We start from the raw sequence: 20,436 nt of genomic DNA on the forward strand, positions 1-20,436 counted from the left end.
CCAGCTCTGACCCCAATCCCCTGCCCTGATCCCAATCCCCTCCCAACCTGGCCCAGCCCTGACCCCAATCTCCTCCCCACCTGGCCCAGCCCCGACCTCAATCCCCTGCCCTGACCCCAATCCCCTCCCAAACTGAAGAGAGAGAATGCACCTGCCCCAATCCCTGCCAGCCTGGCCGACCCTGACCCAATCCCAGCCCTGATCCCAATCCCTCTGACCCCTGGACCCAGCCCTGACCCAATCCCCTGCCCGGACCCAATCCACGACCCCTGGCCCAGCCCTGATCCCAACCCTGCCCTGACCCCTGGCTCAGCCCACCCCAGTCCCCCCACCCCTCCAGCCGCGGCCCTGCCAGGACCTTGGCTCGGCCCGTATGGCCGCCTGCTCTCCCCTGCGGTCTCCCCTTCCCGGGGGCGGGCGCGCGCGCTGCCCCCAGTCAAGATGGCGCGGCCGCGGAGGCCTCAGGCGCGGGACGCTGAGGGCGGAAGCGGGAAGCGGCCGGGCCAGCCGCGCGGGGATCGGGGCCGTCGGCCGGGCGGGCCATGGCCTGTTACACGGCGAACTGGACCCGCTGGGGGAGGACGTTTTACCGGTCAGAGCCGCGGCGGGAACCCGGCACGGGCCCCCTCCTCCGTGCCCCCCCGCTCCAGGCCCCTCCTCCGTGCCCCCCGAACCCCTCCTCCGTGCCCCTGTCCCCTAACTCCCCCCCACCGACCCCTCCTCCGTGCCCCCCCCAGACACCCCTCCGTGTCCCCCCGCTCCAGGTTCCCTCCTCCGTGTCCCCCGAACCCCCAGACCCTCCTCCGTGTCCCCCGAACCCCCAGACCCCTCCTCCGTGTCCCCCGAGACACCCTCCCCGTGCCCCCCCGCTCCAGGCCTCCTCCGTGCCCCCTCGCATAACCCCCAGCCCCTCATCCGTGTCCCCACCGAACCCCCAGACCCCCTCCTCCGGCCCCCCCCGCTCCAGGCCCCTCCTCCGTGCCCCCGAACCCTCCTCCGTGCCCCTTCCCTAACCCTCCCCCGACCCCTCCTCGTGTCCCCCCCAGACACCCTCCTCCGTGTCCCCCCACCCCCTCCAGTCCTCCTCCAGTTCCCCCCGAACCCAGGACCCCTCCTCAGTGTCCCCCCGAACCCACGAGACCCCTCATCCGTGTCCCCACCGAGACACCTCCTACCGTGTCCCCTCCCCGCTCCAGGCCCCTCCTCCGTGCCCCCCCGAACCCCCTCCTCCGTGTCCCTGTCCCCTAACTCCCCCCCGACCCCCTCCTCCGTGCCCCCCCCGCTCCAGGCCCCTCCTCCGTGCCCCCTCGAACCCCCAGACCCCCTCCTCCGTGTCCCCCCCAGACACCCTCCTCCGTGTCCCCCCCGCTCCAGTCCCTCTCTCCGTGTCCCCGAACCCCGACCCCCTCCTCCGTGTCCCCGAACCCCCAGACCCCTCCTCCCGTGCCCCCCCGCTCCAGCCCCTCCTCCGTGTCCCCCGAACCCCCAGACACCCTCCTCCGTGTCCCCCCCGCTCAGGTCCCTCCTCCGTGTCCCCCCGAACCCCAGACCCCCTCCGTGTCCCCCGAACCCCCAGACCCCCTCCTCCGTGTCCCCCCCGAACCCACAGACCCCCTCATACCGTGTCCCCCGAGACACCCTCCTCCGTGCCCCCCGCTCCAGGCCCCCTCGTGCCCCCTCGAACCCCCAGACCCCCTCATCCGTGTCCCCCGACCCCCAGACCCCCTCCTCCGTGCCCCCCCCGCTCCAGGCCCTCTTCCGTGCCCCTCGAACCCACAGACCCCTCCTCCGTGTCCCCCCACTGCACACCCAGACCCCCCTCCGTGTCCCCCCCCGAGACACCCTCCTCCGTGTCCGCCCCCTCCAGGCCCCTCCTCCCGTGCCCCCTGTCCCCTAACTCCCCCGACCCCTCCTCCGTGTCACTCGAATTACAGAACCCAGACCTCCTCCCCGTTCCCACCCGAGAAGCACCCTCCTCCGTGCCCCCCCCGTCCAGGCCCCTCCTCCGTGCCCGCCCCGCTCCAGGCCCCTCCTCCGTGCCCCTCGAACCCCAGACCCTCCTCCGTGTCCCCCCCCAGACCCTCCTCCGTGCCCCCCCGCTCCAGGTCCTCCTCCGTGTCCTCCCTGAACCACACAGACCCCTCATCCGTGTCCCGCCCAGACACCTCCTCCGTGTCCCCCCCGCTCCAGGCCCCTCCTCCTGTGCCCCCCCGAACCCCTCCTCCGTGCCCCCTGTCCCACTCCCCCCCGCCGACCCCCTCCTCCGTGTCCCCGCTCCAGGCCCTCCACGTGCCCCCTGACCCTCTGCCCCCTAACTCCCCGCTCCAGGCCCTCCTCTGTGTCCCCCCCAGACCCTCCTCCGTGCCCCCTGCCCCCTAAACTCCTGCTGCAGACCCCCTCCTCGTTGCCCCTCGAACCCCCAGACCCTTCTTCCGTGCACCCACCCGCTCCAAGGCCCCTCCTACCGTGCCCCCAGACCACCTTCTCCATGTCCCCCCTGCTCCAAGGACCCCTCTTCATTGCCCTACATCGAAGCCCCAGACACCCTCTATTCGTGCCCCCTGCCCTTACTCCGCGCCGAAGACCCCCTTTCCTTCCGGCCTACGAACCCCCAGGACCCCTCCTCCATGCCCCTCAACCCAGACACCTCTTTCCGTGCCCTCATGCCCCTAACTCCCCGCTTAGACCCCCTCACTCCGTGTCCCCGACGAACCACCAGACCACCCTCCTCCGTGCTACTCCTGACCCCCCAGACCCCTTCTCCATGTCCCCCCCGCTCCAGGGCGCCTCCTTCAGTGTCCCCGTCAACCCCAGACACCCTCGCACCTGTCCTACCACCCTAACTCCCCCGCCAGACTCCTTCTCGTGCCCCGCATCCCCCAGACAACCCTCCTCCGTGCCCCCCCTGGAACCCCCTAGAACCCCTTCTCTGTGCCACCCCCGCTCCAGGCCCATCCTCATGTGCCCCCCGAACCTCCCAGCCCCGCTCTCCTCTCCGACATCCCGCCGTCCGCCCGTGCACCCTCTGCCCCCCCGAACCCCGCCATTGCTTCTATATACCCCCGACTGCCCCTGTCTGCCTCGTGCCCCCCCACCCAGGCTCCTTTCTCTGTGGCCACCCCGCCCCGAACCCCAATCGCCCAGGCTGCTCTCTGAGCTCCACATCCATGGTCCCTCTCGGCCTCCCTCACCCTAAGGTTTTCACTATTGCCTCCTTCCCTCCCCCAGCTCCCCTTGGGTCCCCCAGGCTTCTGCTTCACCGCTCGATTTCCCACTCTGTCTTAGGGGAGCCCCTAGCCCCCACCTTCTTCCTTCTGCCCCCTCCCCCCTGGGTGCTCTCCAATGTCTCTCTGCAAACCCAGCTTGAGCCATCCCCGTGCCTACCCAACCAGTTCTCTGAAGTACCCCCAAGTTATTCCTTCCCTACAGTTTGCCTCTTCCCTCTCAAACCTACCCTCATCCGCACCAGCTTCCTCTCCTAAACTCGCCATCCCTTTAACAAAGGCCCACCAACCCCCTCTGCTCCCCAGGCAGGGGACGGGAATCAGTGTGTATAGATTTTATCTCTCCACCTACCAATGGCCTTTGTGAGACCTCCCAGCCACATCACCTACCACCACACTTCCTCCTCCCAGCAGTGGCCCCTCAGTTGTTCCAAACACCCTGCATTGCTGAGCCGTGAGCCCGATGGATGCTGTTGCTGCATGCTGCCCCTTTTCTGCACCGTCACTTGGTGGATGGCCAGGATTCGTGGAGTGGTTTGGCCACAGGTCATCTGGCAATTGCTGCGCCCCTGGCGACAAGACTGGCAGCCAGTGGCTCTGGGTGTGTTTGTGTGGCAGCCTCTCCATCCCCAGTCACCACCTGCCATTTGGCTCCAGGTGTGCCACCTCTCTGATGGCAGCAGGGCAGGAAATGTGTCCAATTCATACGTAGTCGCAGGGTCAATAAATGCTTGCATAAGGAGCCGCGTGTCCCCTGAACAACCGCGCCCTAAGAGAGAGAATGCACCTGCCCCAATCCCTGCCAGCCTGGCCACCCTGACCCATCCCAGCCCTGATCCCAATCCCTGACCCCTGGACCCAGCCCCTGACGACCCAATCCCCTGCCCTGACCCAATCCCCTGACCCCTGGCCCAGCCCTGATCCAAGCCCTGCCCTGACCCCTGGCTCAGCCCCAACCCCAGTCCCGCCCCCCCCCCCCCCACCCCCCCCTCCCCCCCCCCCCCCCCTCCCCCCCCCCCCAGCCCCGCGGACCCTGCCAGGACCTTGGTCGGCCCGTATGGCCCCGCCCTGCTCTCACCCTGCGGTCTCCCCTTCCCGGGGGCGGGACGCGCGCGCTGCCCCCAGTCAATGATGGCAGCGGCCGCGGAGGCCTCAGGCGCGGGACGCTGAGGGCGGAAGGGGAAGCGGCCGGGACCAGCCGCGCGGGGATCGGGGCACGTCGGCCGGGCCGGGGCCATGGCCTGTTACACGGCGAACTGGGAACCCGCTGGGGGAGGAGGGCGTTTTACCGGCAGAGCCGCGGCGGGAACCCGGCACGGGCCCCCTCCTCCGTGCCCCCGCTCCAGGCCCCTCACTCACGTGCCCGCCCCGAACACCCTCCTCCGTGCCAACCTGTCCCCTAACTCCCCCCCACCGACCCCTCTACCGTGCCCCCCACCAGACACCCCTCCGTGTCCCCCCGCTCCAAGGTTCCCTCCTCCGTGTCCCCCGAACCCCCAGACCCCCTCCTCCGTGTCCCCCCCGAACCCCAGACCCCTCCTTCCGTGTCCCCGAGACACCCTCCCCGTGCCCCCCCGCTCCAGGCCTCCTCCGTGCCCCCCCGTGTCTGGCTATCGAACCCCGCAGACCCCCTCATCCGTTGTCCCGCATCCGAACCCCCAACCCCCTCCTCCGGCCCCCACCCGCTCCAGGCCCCCATCCTACGCGTGCCCCATCGAACCCCTCCTTCCGTGCCCCTTTCCCTAACCCTCCCCCGACCCCCTCCTCCGTGTCCCCCCCCAGACACCCTACCTCCGTGTCCCCCCCCACACCCCTCCAGGTCCTCCTCCAGTTCCCCCCGAAACCCAGGACCCCCTCCTCAGTGTCCCCCCCGAACCCACAGAGACACCCTCATGCCGTGTCCCCACCGAGACACCTCCTACCGTGTCCCCTCCCCGCTCCAGGCCCCTACCTCCTCGTGCCCCCGAACCCCCTCACTCCGTGTCCCCTGTCCCTAACTCCCCCACCGACCCCCTCACTTACCGTGCCCCCCCCCGCTCGCAGGCCCCTCCTCCGGCCCCCATCGAACCCCCAGACCCCCTCACCTCCGTGTCCCCCCCAGACACCCTCGCTCCGTGTCCCCCCCGCTCCAGTCCCTCCTCCGTGTCCCCGAACCCCCGACCCCCTCCTCCGTGTCCCGCGAACCCCCAGACCCGCCTCCTTCCCGTGCCCCCCCGCTCCAGCCACCTCCTACCGTGTCCCCTCCGACACGCCCCAGACACCCCCTCCGTGTCCCCCGCCCGCTCACAGGTCCCTCCTCCGGTGTCCCTGTGCACCGAAACCCCAGACCCCTCATCCGGTCCCCCGAACCCCCAGACCCCCTCCTTCCGTGTCCCCCCCGACCCACAGGACCCCCTCAATACCGTGTCCCCTAGCCCGAGACACCCTCCTCCGTGCCCCCACGCTCCAGGCCCGCCTCCGTGCCCCCACTCGAACCCCCAGACCCCTCATACCGTGTCGCCACCAGACCCCCAGAACCCCCTCCCTACCGTGCCCACCTCCCGCTCCAGGCCCTCCTTTCCGTGCCCCCTCGAACCCACAGACCCCTCCCTAACCGTGTCCCCCCACCTGCGACACCCAGACCCGCCCCTCGTGTCCCCCCCCGAGACACCCCCCTCCGTGGTCCTGATGGATCACCCCTCCAGGCCCCTCCTCCCGTAGCCCCCTGTCCCCTAACTCCCCCCGACCCCTCCTCCGTGTCACTAATTAGCAGAACACCCCAGACCCCTCCCCGTGTCCCCCCGAGAAGACACCCCCTCGTGCCCCCCCCGTCCAGGCCCCTCCTACCGTGCCCGCCCCGCTCCAGGCCCCTCCTCCGTGCCCCGTCGAACCCCAGACCCCCTCCATACCGTGTCCCCGCCCCCAGACCCTCCTCCGTGTCCCCCCCGCTCCAGGTCCCTCCTCCGTGTCCCCCTCCCTGAACCACACAGACGCCCCTCATCCGTGTCCCGCCCAGAACACCCTCCACTCCCGTGTTCCCCCCCGCTCCAGGCCGCCTCCATCCTGTGCGCCCCCCGAACCCCTCCTCCGTGCCCCCCTGTCCCACTAAACTCCCCCCGCCGACCCCCCTCCCTCCGTCGTCCCCCCGCCTCCAGGCACCTCCACGGCCCCCTGACCCTCTGCCCCCTAACTCCCGCTCCAGGCCCTCTCGTGTTCCCCCCCAGACCTCCTCCGTGCCACCCTGCCCCCATAAACTACCTGCTGCAGACCCCCTCCTCGTGCCCACCACGAACCCCCCAGACCCCCTTCTCCGTGCACCCACCCGCTCCAAGGCCCCTCCTACCCGTGCCCCCCCAGACCCCCTTCTCCATGTCCCCCCTGCTCCAGGACCCCTCCTTCATGCCCACAATCGAAGCCCCAGAACACCCTCTGTATTCGTGCCCCCTGCCCCTAACTGCCCGCCGAGACCCCCTCCTTCCGGCCTCCGACCCCCAGACCCCTCCTTCCAGCCCCCTCAACCCCCCAGACACCTCTTCTCTGTGCCCCCATGCCCCTAACCCCCGCTAGACCCCTCACTCCGTGTCCCCGACCGAACCACCCAGACCACCCTCCTCCGTGCACTCCTGACCCCCCAGACCCCTTCTCCATGTCCCACCCCGCTCCAGGGGCGCCTCCTTCAGTGTCCCCGTCGAACCCCCCGACACCCTCGCACCGTGCCTACCACCCTAACTCCCCCGCCCAGACTCCTTCCTCCGTGCCCCGATCCCCCAGACAACCCTCCTCCGATGCCCACCCCTGAACCCCCAAACCCCCTTCTCTGTGCCACCCCCGCTCCAGGCCCATCCTCTGTGCCCCCCCGAACCTACCCCAGCCACCGACTCTCTCTGTGCTCCCCCGAACATCCCGCCGGGGCCCCCCCTCTGCCCCACCCGAAACCCCGCCATTGCTTCATATAGAACCCCCGACTGCCCCGCTGTCTGCCTCCGTGCCCCCCCAGCCCAGGCATCCCTTTCTCTGTGGCCACCCCGCCCCGACCCCAAATCGCCAGGCTGCTCTCTGAGCTCCACATCCATGGTCCCTCCGGCCTCCCATCACCCTAAGGTTTTCACTATTGCCTCCTTCCCCCCCCCCAGCCTCCCCTTGGGGTCCCCCAGGACTTCTGCTCCACCGCTCAGATACCCACTCTGTCTTAGGGGCCCCCTAGCCCCCCACCTTACCTTCTTCTGCCCCCATCCCCCCCCTGGGTGCTTCCAATGTCTTCTCTGCAAACCCAGCTTGAGCCATCCCCGTGCCTACCCCAACCAAGTCCTCTGAAGTACCCCCAAAGTACTTCCTTCCGCTACAGTTGCCTCTTCCCTCTCAAACCTCACACCCTCACTCCAGCACCATCTTCCTCTCGCTAAACTCCCATCCCTTTAACACAAGCCCACCAACCCCCTCTGCTCACCCAGGCAGGGGACGGGAATCAAGTGCTGTAATAGAATTTATCTCTCCACCTACCCAAATGGCCTTTGTGAGACCTCCCCAGCCACACACCTACCACCACACTTCCTCCTTCCCAGCATGGCCCCTCAGTTGTTCCAAACACCCTGCATCTGCTGAGCCGTAGCCCAGAAGGATGCTGTTGCTGCCATGCTGCCCCTTTTCTGCACCAGTCACATGGTGGAGGCCAGGATTCTGAGTGGTTGGCCCACAGGTCATCTGGCAATTGCTGCGCCCCTGGGAGCAAGACTGGGGCAGCCAGTGGCTCTGGGTGTGTTTGTGTGGCAGCCTCCTCCATCGCCCAGTCACACCTGCCATTTGGCTCCTAGGTGTGCCACCGCTTCTGATGGCAGCAGGGCCAGGAAATGTGTCCAACTCATACTAGTCGCAGGGTCAATAAATGCTGCATAAGGAGCCGCGTGTCCCCTGAACAACCGCGCCCTCCCTCCCCCCACCCCCCCCCCGTAGATAGAGAGATGCACCACTGTTTGTGCCCCCCCCCAGGTATTAATACGTACTCTGGGTTACTTAATAAGTAAAAAGTGATTTTATTAAATACAGAAAGTGGGATTTAAGTGGTTCCAAGTAGTGACAGGGAATTGTTTTTGCTTTGCAAAAGGATTTTTTTTTTGCTTTTAGCTTCAGGGAGACACTTACGGGGTCAAAATAATGTGATCTCTGGTGGTCTCTTGGGAATCTCTGAGAACTTCAATAATAATAGATCCATAGATTTTAAAACTTAAGGCCCGTGTCTTTGTAATCTCCAACCCTCCCCTGTTGCAGTCAAGATTTTATAACAGGATTTTTTAACAGTATGTACACGGGACTTATTTTACCATCAGTGAAATGCAGCTGCCTCTGAGAGGGAACGTGACAGCTGATTAACAGCCCTGAGTAAGGCTACAGGAGTGAACACAATCCCACAGCTTGTTCAAACTGCAGAGGGAATTGAGGGAGGCTGAATGAAGTTACCCAGACTGGAATTTAGTCATAACACTGGGTCTTAACCCTTTCACATCAGAGGTTGGATTTTCCTTGGATGGTTTGTCTGCAGCTGATCAATAAGGTACTCTAATTATGGCAGTAACCACAGTTGTCAACTGAGATAGAAAAGGAGGGAGAAGGTCTCCTGGCACTGAAGTTTCAGGTTATGCCTAGAAGGGGCCAAGGGAAGAGTTCTCAGCCACTGAACAGACTTGCATCATCAGACCAGTGAGGCAGCCTGCAGAGCCGCTTCCTGAGATCCCTCTGTCTCCTCACCCAAGCCCTGGAAGCTGTTTACTCTTTGCTGGGGTGAGAGGAAAGAGATCAGAGAGGCCTGGCTCCAACTGGGAAATACTATCCCTGGCAGAGCAGCTGGTAAATAATGGATACCAGGGTAACGATTTGAATCCTGAGTATTGCGTGAACCCGCTGAAGGCAGGGTGCTGCTCTGTGGAACCCCCATCTGCCTCCATTTTTAGTTACCCTCCGGCATGGGGTTTAGAGCAGGGTTGGGCCTTGACAAAGGAATGGCTCTGGAGCTGACTGAGAAGGAAGAGTGAGTGATCACTCTCAGGTCCTTAACTTCTCCTCTCGTTTGTTTGCTTTGCTGCAGGAAGTTTGAATTGTACAGCATGGCATGGAACCTGAAGGAGGATCTGCGGGATTGCCTGGTGGCTGCTGCACCTTATGGGGGCCCCATTGGTACGGGGGGGACAAGCAACCTCTCCTAATGGAGAGAGGGTTGTGGTGTGGGTTGTGTGACCTTTGGATGTTCTCATTCTCCAAAAGCTGCTAGCTCTGCTCCAGGCCGGGGTGGGTGCCCAGTTTTGCAGCAGGTCCATTCGGATCCTGAGGTGCCAGTTTGTCTCCCTGACCACACATGTCCCTCTCTCTCCCGGGCTAGAGCTTTAAAGCAGGATGCATTGATTTCAATCAAAGGGATTTAAATCACTGATTGTAATCATGGTTTAAATTAGCCAGCTGGAAACCTTGATTTAAATCATTTATTTGAATCATATTTTGCATTTGTACTTTCTAGTTATTTTCCTAAATAAAGGTTGATTCTCATTGATTGGTCGCTATTTAAATATGTAGATTTCCAACCAAGTTTAGCCTTTACCCTAAACTTCATGCTTCTTTTTGCTAACCAAGAGGCTACACTATATCTAGATGCATTTAATTAAGCAATTATATTTTCTCATATTAATTTTCACATTTTTTATGATGATGGAAAATGGTGAATGATGCATTTCTTATTTACTAGCTGGTTAATTTTTTATTGTGATTTGGCTGAAGCTTTATTTGGATGGAAATTCAAATTCAATTAAAATGCACAAAACCAACATTTTAATTTTTATTTAAGTAAGTAAAAATACCTTAAATGTGCTGGATACTTTTTTCTTATGTATCAAAGTTTATCAAAACACATTTTGCATTTAAATGTGATTTATTAAACAATAATAGGGATGGTGTCCATAGCGTCTGTTTGCTAGAAGCTGGGAATGGCGACAGGGGATGGATCATTTGATGATTCCCTGTTCTGTTCATTCCCTCTGGGGCACCTGCATTGGTCACTGTTGGACTTTTTAAAATAAACCTACATTAAATTTTTTTAAAAGAAAATCATTGATTTCCCCCGCCCCCCCTTCATCCTGCTTTAAAGTGAGTCTCGATCAGGAAGAGGTTGTTCTGTGCCAGCCTTTGTGCAGAGTGCGTCTCAGCTAGACTTCTCACATCTTCCTGTGCAGCCAAACCCCGCAGCACAGGATCTAATGGGGAGAACCCCGAAGGGAAACTGACCAGACTAGGGACACAATCTGAACGGAACTGAGGGGCAAGGAAAGATTATGTAAATTAGGTGTGGGAAATGGTGAGCTGCTCACCCGTGATGCAGGGGAGGAGGCTGAACCTTGTCCCACTGGGGAGCATGGGGCCTTTTGACAGTCTCCTGAGAACAGGGTGGTTTGGGTTTGGGTTCCCTGTTGGTGTTTCACTGCAGATTGTCTCTTGCAGCTTTGCTGAAGAATAACTTCCGGAAAGAGAAGTCACCCGGGTCCCGACCACTACTGGAGATCTACTCGGCCTCAGGAGTTCCCCTGGCCAGTGTTCTGGTGAGTGCCTAGCTAGTGCCAACTCCCTGTGGGCCTGTCCTACTGGTAGCACCTGGACACAAGCGATATCCTTTTAGTTCCACCATGTTCATAGAATCATAAAATATCAGGGTTGGAAGGGACCTCAGGAGGTATCTAGTCCAACCCCTGCTCAGAGCAGGACCAGTCCCCAGGTAATTCACTTTTAGTTCCTTCTCGTGTGTCTCTGCAAGGTATCTTCAGGAGCTTGGAACTGATTGGCCTGCATCTGGGGCGGGAAATCTGGAGCACAGGGCTGCCTAAGCTGAATGGAAGCAGTGACGTGTGTGGTGGTATCCTGCCTCCAGCAGTGGGCAAGGCCCGGTGCTTCAGATGCCAGTCTGACAGTGGTGTATGGGAGGAGGGGCTGGGCACAGCCCACTAACCCTGGCAGCAGTTAGGAGACGTCCTGAAGCAGGAGAGTGGATTTTCCAAATTTTAGCTATTATTTATTTCCAGTGAAGCCCACAATGCACCCCATACCGAACAGACCTAAAGGCAGGTTCGGGCCCTGCCCCCAGGAGCTTGCAGTCGGGATGGACTAGGACTTACAAGATCATGTCTCTGCCACTGCCTTCCGTTGAGACCTTGGGCTAGTGACTTAGCTTCTCAGTGCCTCACTCCCCCATCTGTCTGGTCCATATTGATTTTAACGCTCTGTGTCAGAAGCTGTCTCTGACTATGTGCACGGTGGGTCCCCAATCTCAGCTCGGTCCATGTCTGTAACAATGAATACCGCAGCCTGGGGCAGCCAGAGCTAATGCCCAGGGTCTGGGTGTGGACAGCGAGTGGGGTGGTGGTACCAGCAGTGACAGAAGTGGTGAAGTGGGGAGGGCCTGGCCATGGGATGTTGACCTCCTGGAGGAGATAGACTGAGGAGAAGGCGGAGAGGCTGGGAAGGGAGGGGCAGATCAGTGGGTCTGCAACAGAAGGACGCACTTGAAGCTGCATAAGGGGGAATATGGGGAGAAAAGGAGGGGGCCTGTGGGACCCCATGGAGATGGGGATCAGCTGGAGGGGGAGGAGGAGAACCAGGGCAGGGTGGAGTCGTGAAAGGCCAAGGACAGCCAGGTGCCAAGGAGAAGGGCCTGATGGCTGGGTTTGGAGGCCCAGAGAGGTGGCTTGTGACTCCAGCTCTGCTGTTCTGGCTGGTGTGAATTCCACAGTGTAGTTATAGGGGTTTTCCGTCACTGTATGAAAGTGACCCCTCCTGGCAGCGGGACTGATGTGCAGAGTGTGGTTCTGCCCTTCCCCGCAGTGGAAGAGTGGCCAGGTGGTGGAGCTGGGTTGGACTGCCAGCGAGGACCTGCTCTGCATCCAGGAGGATGGCACCGTCCTCATCTACAACCTCTTCTGTGAATTCAAGCGACACTTCAGCATGGGCAACGTGAGTGCGGATGGCACGGGCTGGGTAGCTTTGTCAGCGGATGGAGGCTGGGCTGGAATTTGGATCAAGAAAGTGAGAACAGGACTCCTGGGTTCTGTTCCCTGCTCTAGAAGGGAGTTGGGGCTGGGAGGGGGGGATTCTGGGATCCCAGAACTCCTGGGTTCTATTCCCATCTGTGAGAAGGACTGTGTAATCTTGTGGTTAGAGCATGGAGCCATGAGCCAGGACTCCTGGGTTGTTTCTTTATCTGCCATTAATTGCTGCATGACCTGCAACAAATTAGTTCCACTTGGGATGTCATTCTCCTTTTTGGAGCTGAGGAGTGATGACCCTGGCCTAGCCTGCCTCCCTGGGGATGATATGAGGCTGACTCAGTCAATCACAGTGTGTACTTTGCTTTGACCCCTGAAAGGCGCTGGCAGGGGTAGAGGGGAGGGTACTGTGTTCCGCTTGCCATCAAACTGGCACATTATACGTCTTTGACTGCGCTGGGGATGCTCAGGCTCCCAAATCCATCCTTGGCCTGGATCCACGCATGAGTCACTGCCTGGGCCCTGAGATGGGGGCAGCCAGGAAGCTGGGCACAGCTGTCACTAGGGCTGCAAACTGGCCTGAAGACCCTGGAGAAGCTGTCAGCAGGTTAGGGCCCCACTCATCTCAGAACATCCTTTGAATTGAGGTGTGAGCTGTGCGCGATTTCAGGTTGGCTGGGACTGCAGGTGTCCCTTGGGCAGAGCTCCTGCTGAGCCTTTCCTGAGGAGACAGGATGGAGCTGGACTCATGGTACGAGCTGGAAATGTGATTGTGCAAATGGCATCTCTGCCATGCTTCTCAGGAGGCCTGCCAGTGCCAGGAGACCGGGGTTCCTGCTGGTGCCGGGATCTCACCCGGGCGCTGGGCTCTCCCTGCCTCTGGCACCGTGACCTGCAGTACCGGGGGTTTAGCAAACAACCGTGGCGAAGAGGCCTGAAGCCTGTACCGCCAGCTCGCCCACCTCTAAGAGGCTGGTCGGAGTGAGAACTAGCTAGCGGCAGTGCTGGCCGTGCCTGTGACGCGGAGCCACATGGTAGAGCAAGAAGGGGCTGCCCCAGTCCCTCATCCGGCCGTGTCCGTAGTTCAGGGTCTCGTTCTCTGGCCCCCCACTGGTGATCCCATTGTCTCCCTGGCGCTGAGCTTTCCCCAGTCTCTGTGGCAGTCCCTGGGCCATGCCCCTGTCTTTGTCTCATGGCTCAGGAGGTCCTGCAGAACCACGTGCGGGAAGCGAAGGTTTTCCACACAGAGTACGGCACGGGCGTGGCCATCCTCACTGGAGCGCACCGCTTCTCCCTCACCACCAACATCGACGACCTCAAGCTGCGCAGGATGCCGGAGGTACCAGGTATGCTATCCCCATCCCCGCCCTTTCCTTTGGAGCTGGGCAGGGGGCCTGACCACCTGTGTTTGCCCTCCGGCAGGTCTGCAGAAGCTCCCCTCCTGCTGGGCTGTCCTGTCCCAGGACAGAGTGACCATCATCTTGTTAGCTGTTGGCCAGGACCTGTATCTCCTGGACAACACGTCCTGCTCTGTGGTGGTGAGTGAGCGATGGGGAAACTGGTGGGAGGGGTCAGATCCAGACCTGGAGACCAAAGGCCTGTACCTCCCCGCACAGCTCCAGCAATGCGGCACCCTCCCCTTGTGTCCCTGGGGTGGCCCTGCCGCTGCTAGCAGGCTGGAGAGAGAACATCGTTCTCCGGGCTCTGGCCTTTCTCAAGCACTAGTGGTGTGTCCGGTGCCAATCTCCCCAGCCTGCACCCTGCTGAGCTGCCGCTGTGTCGATCTGTCCCTTTATCACCTCTGTCTTGTTCTCCCTGCATTGTAGACTCCACCTGGAATCAGCCCCCACGCTGGTGCTTATGTGCAGATGGCAGTGTCCTTCAACTACCGCTACCTTGCCCTGTTCACCGACACAGGCTCTATCTGGATGGGGACGTCCTCCCTTAAGGTGAGTGCTGCCCCTAGGGCACTGCCTGTCTGTCACCTGCTGGCCAGGGCTGCAGTCTGCTCTTCTGAGTCCCCGGAGCCTGTGGTGCAGGCAGCAGGGTCTGAGACAGCCTCAGTGAATCCTAGAATATCTGGGTTGGAAGGGACCTCAGGAGGCATCTAGTCTAACCCCCTGCACAAAGTAGGACCAACCCCAACTAAATCATCCCAGCCAGGACTTTTGTCAAGCCTGACCTTAAAAACTTCTAAGGATGGAGATTTCACCACCTCCCTACGTAACCCATTGCAGTGCTTCACCACTCTCTGAGTGAAAAAGTTTTTCCTAATATCCAACCTAAACTTCCCCCACTGCAACTTGAGACCATTACTCCTTGTTCTGTCATCTGCCACCACTGAGAACAGTCTAGATCCATCCTCTTTGGAACCCTGCTTCAGGTAGCTGAAAGCAGCTATCAAATACCCCCTCACTCTTCTCTTTTGCAGACTAAACAATCCCAGTTCCCTCAGCCTCTCCTCATAAGTCATGTGCTCCAGCCCCCTAATCATTTTTGTTGCCCTCCGCTGGACTCTTTCCAATTTTTCCACATCCTTCTTGTAGTGTGGGGCCCAAAACTGGACACAGTACTCCAGATGCGGCCTCACCAATGTCGAATAGAGGGGAATGATCACATCTCTCGATCTGCTGGCAGGGCCCCTACTTATACAGCCCACTATGCAGTTAGCTTTCTTGGCAACAAGGGCACACTGTCAACTCATATCCAGTGGTGCAGTGCTGGCTGGGGATTGTCCAGCTTTGGGCTCTTAGCCAGGGCAAACTGAGCAGAGCCGTACCCTGATCTCCATGTGGATGTGGCGCTGGTGTTCCCGGGAGCGCAGATAGCACCGGAGTGCTAGTGACCAGCTCAGAGCGTCACGTGCTGCCAGGGAGTTTCCTACAGCTGCCCTGGCGGAGGATCCTGATGTCCACATCTGAGCAGAGCCTGCATTCCTCTTACTCCCCAGCCGTATCTCCCTGTAAATCGCGTCTCTTCCCCTGCAGGAGAAGCTGGGTGAATTCAACTGTGATTTCCGAGCTCCGCCCAGACAGATGGTTTGGTAAGTGTGGCTCTTGTTTCATTCTGGAATGTGGCATCCTCCCCCTCGAGCTGTCTGGGCCCCCATCCTCCTCTGGGGTGCTGGCCTGGAGCAAGTACCTTGCCAGTGTCTGCGTGGCTCCAGGATGGTGCAGATACTGCTGTGGGCTGAGAGTGACTCTGAGAGGCTGGCAAGGCGGTTTGGGAACGTCTGCGGAGCGGCGGGAGCAGGCTGCAAGCCGGCCGGGGAGTTTGGCTGAGGGGCTGTGTGGAGGGAGGCTGGCTGGTGGGGAGGTTTGGGAAGGTCTGCGGAGCGGCAGGAACGGGCTACAGCAGCCCGGGAAGTTTGGCTGAGGGGCTGTGCAGAGGGAGGCTAGCTGGTGAGGAGGTTTGGGAAGGTCTGCGGAGCGGCGGGAGTGGGCTGCAGCAGGCCGGGGAATTTGGCCGAGAGGGGCTGTGCGGAGGGAGGCTGGCTGGTGGGGAGATTTAGGAACATCCACGGAGCAGCAGGAACGGGCTGCAGCAGGCTGGGAAGTTTGGCCGAGAGGGGCTGTGTGGAGGGAGGCTGGCTGGGGAGGAGGTTTGGGAAGGTCTGTGGAGCGGCGGGAGTGGGCTGCAGCAGGCCAGGGAGTTTGGCTGAGAGGCTGTGACCCTGGGCACAGCCTCACTCCATTGTGTCCTAACAGAACAGACTTCTCGTTGCGACAGGTGCACGCGTCCCCGGAGCAAGCAGCGGGCAGTGGTGGTGGCGTGGGATCGTCGGCTTCTGGTGGCTGGGAACTCCAAGGAGTGTATTCAGTATCCTTTGGAGTGGGGCAGCAGGGCAGATCCTGGGGTGTCGAGGCAGGAAGTGCGTGGGGGGCTGGGATCTGATGATTGAGAAGCACTTTGGGGCCTCAGCCCGTTTCCCCGGAGGCCGCTGTGGGACGGTTGCCTCTGTTATGTTTTCAGTGCTTTGCCATTTTCCTCTGGCGCTGCGCTAGCCATCAGGAGCCTGATCATCCTGTTAATGCCATTCCGCCTACCCCTACATCTAGCCTCTTGCCTCGCCCAGCATAGGCCCCCCTCTGGTGCAGCGTTTATCTCCTCAGAGCTCCTAGATGGCATTACATCCCCTTGATCCCTGGTCAGCCCAGCTGGGTGTGACAGCAGAGGCTCCTTCCTCACCATCTTTTCTCTCCTCATATGGGACCCATTCCAAACCCCTAATCATTTTAGTTGCCCTTCTCTGAACCTTTTCTAATGCTTAGTCATTTCTGAACTGCAGTGCTTGTTCGAGTCAGAGACATGACTTGAGGGACCCCGGGGAGTAGCACTCGGGTGGTTAGAGCGTAGGATTGCGAGCCAGGAGACCTGGATTTGTGCCTGCCTCTGCCACTGACTGGGGCTTGTCAGAACGTAGGAGCTGCCAGACGGGCGTGGCCCCACCAGCTATCCCAGAGGAAGGTATAAATCCTCCCGTAGCCAATGGGGGGCGGGGGGAGGGTGTAATCGGGCCCCCGTGAAAGTCTCCTCCTGATCCCTAGTAGGTGGAGATCAGCTGAGTCCTGTGATCAGCAGCTTGATATCCTGTCCCAGCGTGTTCGCATTAGCGATTACCACTCTGGAGAGACTCGGTCTCTCCACTGGGTCCCGCTTTGCCCCTCTCCCGAGCAGGGCTAGCACCCCAGCCTTGTAACAGGGCTGGCTCAGTGGGATCGCCTGGCTGGGAGGGGCTCCTGGAGACGTGTTGCACAGCTGTGGATCCTTAGTGGAGAGCGTAGGTTTGTTCTGGACGAGGATTCCTACCTGGTGCCGGAGCTGGACGGGGTGAGGATCTTCTCTTGTACCACACACGAGTTCCTGCATGAAATCCCTGGTGAGCCTGCGGGGGTGGGGATTCGGTTGCTGTTGGACGTGGATTTCCGAATTTCCAAACCCGATTGAGGTCCAGGGAGGGAGGGGGAGGCAGCCTGAAAGACACAGGCTCTGTTGGATGCCAGATTGCATGGCCTCATCATCCTTAGCAGCCGGCAGCCAGTGCTGGCCCTGGAGGCGAGGGAGCTGATAACCTGGGGTAGAAAGTCAAAAAACTCCCTCCCTTCCCCCCCCTTCGCCCCCAGTATATGCAGCAACCCCTGTTCCTGGCTGTTCCAGTCCTGGGCTTCTATGCAGCCCCGCCCATGCCCCTCAGTCCCACCCCCCCATTCCAGGCCTGGTGCCCCTTCCTCACCCAGTCCTGCCCATGCCCCTCAGTCCCAACCCCCCCATCCCCTATTCCAGGCCTTGTGCCCCTTCCCCACCCAGCCCTGCCCATGCCCCTCAGTCCCAACCCCCCACGCCCCCTTGCTATTCCAGGCCTGGTGCCCCCTCAGTTGTCCGTCCCCCGCCCCCTGGCCATTCCAGGCCTGGTGCTCCTTCCCCACCCAGCCCTGGCCATGCCCCTCAGTCCTGACCCGCAGAACCCCAGCTCTTCCAAGCTTGAGCCCTCCTCCCTCTGCTGCTGGTGCCCCGGGCTCCTGAGCAGCAGAAGTTGCAGCTGAAGCCCTGCCTGGCTCAGCAGCACCTTCTTCCTCTCCTGAGCAGCTATAGCCAGGTGTGTCCTGGTGGCTTGGCCATGCAGGAAATTTCTCCTGGAGGCTGGTCTGAGACCCAGGCGGCTCCTGTCACCTGTCAGACAGGTCATGCTAACCTGCAGTGCCCCCGGGAGAACACTTGTTTCCTCCCTGGTGGTGTGAAGCCAAGGCCGGAGCCAGGCCCACTCCTCACTTCCCTGTGCTAGGGGATTTGGGGAGCTGTGTGTCTCCGCAGAGCTCCCCATGGGGCTCTCCCTTCCCAACGATCACAGCCTGTGGAACACAGCAGGGTGAGGAAATTGCTGCAATGAGCTGGGAAAGAAGCAGCTGCAGTGGAGAAGAGCCTGGGCTGGAAGTCAGCACACCAGGGTCTGGGTCCCAGTTCTGCCCTGGACTTGCGGGGTGGCCTTGGCCAAGTCACTTCCCTCGTCTGTGCCTCAGTTTCCCTATCTGTGAAATGGGGCTGTTGGTACCCACGTTCCTCTTTAGAGCTGTGTGTGTGTGGACAGGTCCGTGGAAGGTTCATGTGGGGGTGGGCTCACCCAATGGCGGGTGGCTCACCCCTGGTTTGGGGCAGCGTCTGAGGATGTTTCATCCTTGTTTCAGAGGCCAGTGAGGAGATCTTTAAAATCGCTTCCATGGCGCCTGGGGCTCTCCTGCTGGAAGCACAGAGAGAGTATGAGGTAAGGGCAGGATGCCATCGCAGAAATGTCCCGTCCCAGCCTTCCCCTTTGAAATCAGCAGGGGCAAAGGGACAGCCAGTGATCTAACGGAGGGGCCAGGGAGGGTGACAGCAGCTGATAGGTCCCACGGAAACCCCATCCAGAGCTATCCCAGCCCCTCCATAGCCCAGTAACTTGCAGGGACCAATGGCCAAGCCAGAGTGGAGTCTGGCTCCAGACAGTGTGGGCCCTTCTCTTAGGAATCTCTCGGGTACAGCTAAATCTATAGATCATTAGTGGTTTGATCTTAGCCGGTAACAATAAAATAGGAAGACAGGAGCAGTGAAGCTTGATTGCCTTTATTAATAAAGTTGCCTTTGTTACTCAAGAACAGTGCATACGAAGAATGGAAATACAGTACCCAGTCCCTGTGCCGATGGCTGGCTGATCCCAGGCCTGCCTGGTTCGCCCAGTAACTCAGCACTGCGTTTTTACCGATAGCCATGGCTGCCTTTCGTACACGCGTGGCAGTTGCACATGTTCCCTTTTGTCTGTTACATGTTGCAAATTTCCAAGCATGTGGCACTCTCCGGACGTCCCATGCTACTGGGGTCAGTGCATTGGTGGCTGTGATAAACAGGATATTATACCGAGCAACTAACCTTTCCACTCTCACAAACGGTTACACCTCTTATTGCAAATGATGCGGAAAGCTCGTTGGGGGTTGGCCTTTTCTTAGCCATTAAGCCGAGGGGCCTACAGCTGACCTCTGTGAAGGGGCTGCGCAGAGACGGAGCCGCACGTCTCATGCTCCTTGCTTCACCCTCGCTCCTGTCTGCTCCTGCCCTGCTCCGAGGTGCGGGGGCCGGGCTTGCTCTGCAGTCCCTGCGGCCCCCTCCGTGGAGACACCGAGGTGGTTCGCATTCAGGGCAGGGGTGGGTGCTCTCGAGGGAAGGCCTCCGAGTGTGGAATTCAGAGCTCGAGGGAGCCAGCTTTGTGCCCTGAGAGTGGGATTTCAGAGCAGGCTGTTGGCACAAATCTCGCTCTCCACCCCCCAGCAATGCCTGGTGATGTGCCTGAGCCACTTCTTAACCAGTGTGGGGCAGAGGGGCCCAGCCCTTGCTCTGGAGTAAGTGGTGCTGAGATGGCCTGGTGATGGCAGTGTGAGGCACTGGCTTGAGGGAGGCTGGGTAGCACATAGGAACAGCCTCTACTCAGTTCAACATGGGCCCTTGGGGGTGCTGAAAACCCAGCCCCCGCCCCTCTTTTCTTCATAACCTAAGACTCCTTGAGCTGCACAAGGTGGATTCCCAGCCTGACCCCACTGTACTGGGTGTGTGGGAAGCACTGGGGCTCCTGAGTTCTGCCCAGGCTCAGGTCCCACGCTCGGCTCTTCCCAACCAGGCAGCGTCCCCAGCGGGGAATCCCTGTGTCTGCCCCTTGGCCCTGAAAGATCCCAGAGAAAAGGGGCTGCCTGCACCCAGTGCCTGACCCCCCAGAGCATGGTCTGGGTTTGCTGCGTGTTGCTGGGGCAGGGAGGGAATAGGAGACCCCTTAGCGACGGTGCTTTGAGCCCCGGGCGGGGCGTGTCCCCTCATCAGTGGTCGCTCTGGCTCTAACAACCTGCTCTGCAAACAGCCTGGAGGCAGAGGCCATGCCAGTGACAGGAGCCCAGCGGAACCTGGTGGGGTTCCAGCCACACTGGCCACTCTGCAAACCCACGCTGGTCATGGCTCTTCTACCCGCTGGGCGAAGGTTGCTGAGGCAGAGACAGGTCCTTCAGCTCAGGACGTCCCTGGCCTGACCGAAGGGTTCTCTTGTCCCCTCCCAGAAACAGAGCCAGAAGGCGGACGAGTACCTGCGGGAGATCAAGGACCAGAATCTGCTCGCGGAGGCGGTGCGGCAGTGCATCGAGGCAGCTGGCTATGAGCATGAGCCGGAAACCCAGAAGTCTCTGCTCCGGGTAAGTGGGGGAGGATCT

At 60.7% G+C, this 20,436-nt stretch overlaps 1 protein-coding gene across 1 annotated transcript in view; it reads left to right on the forward strand.

Moving 5' to 3' along the window:
• Positions 1–441: 441 nt before the first annotated feature.
• The window catches only part of VPS16 (VPS16 core subunit of CORVET and HOPS complexes), a 33,263-nt gene continuing 13,268 nt past the window's right edge, over positions 442–20,436 (forward strand). The window contains exons 1-13 of the mRNA XM_075066760.1: positions 442–592; positions 4,350–4,515; positions 9,283–9,371; positions 10,683–10,780; positions 12,057–12,185; positions 13,419–13,563; positions 13,640–13,755; positions 14,044–14,166; positions 15,205–15,260; positions 15,947–16,036; positions 17,002–17,096; positions 18,400–18,476; positions 20,287–20,418. Coding sequence (XP_074922861.1) covers positions 442–592; positions 4,350–4,515; positions 9,283–9,371; positions 10,683–10,780; positions 12,057–12,185; positions 13,419–13,563; positions 13,640–13,755; positions 14,044–14,166; positions 15,205–15,260; positions 15,947–16,036; positions 17,002–17,096; positions 18,400–18,476; positions 20,287–20,418 — 1,467 coding nt within the window. The remainder of the gene's footprint in view (positions 593–4,349; positions 4,516–9,282; positions 9,372–10,682; positions 10,781–12,056; positions 12,186–13,418; positions 13,564–13,639; positions 13,756–14,043; positions 14,167–15,204; positions 15,261–15,946; positions 16,037–17,001; positions 17,097–18,399; positions 18,477–20,286; positions 20,419–20,436) is intronic.

This window comes from Chelonoidis abingdonii, chromosome 5, assembly GCF_003597395.2.
Source record: "Chelonoidis abingdonii isolate Lonesome George chromosome 5, CheloAbing_2.0, whole genome shotgun sequence".
Lineage (NCBI taxonomy): Eukaryota > Metazoa > Chordata > Testudines > Testudinidae > Chelonoidis > Chelonoidis abingdonii.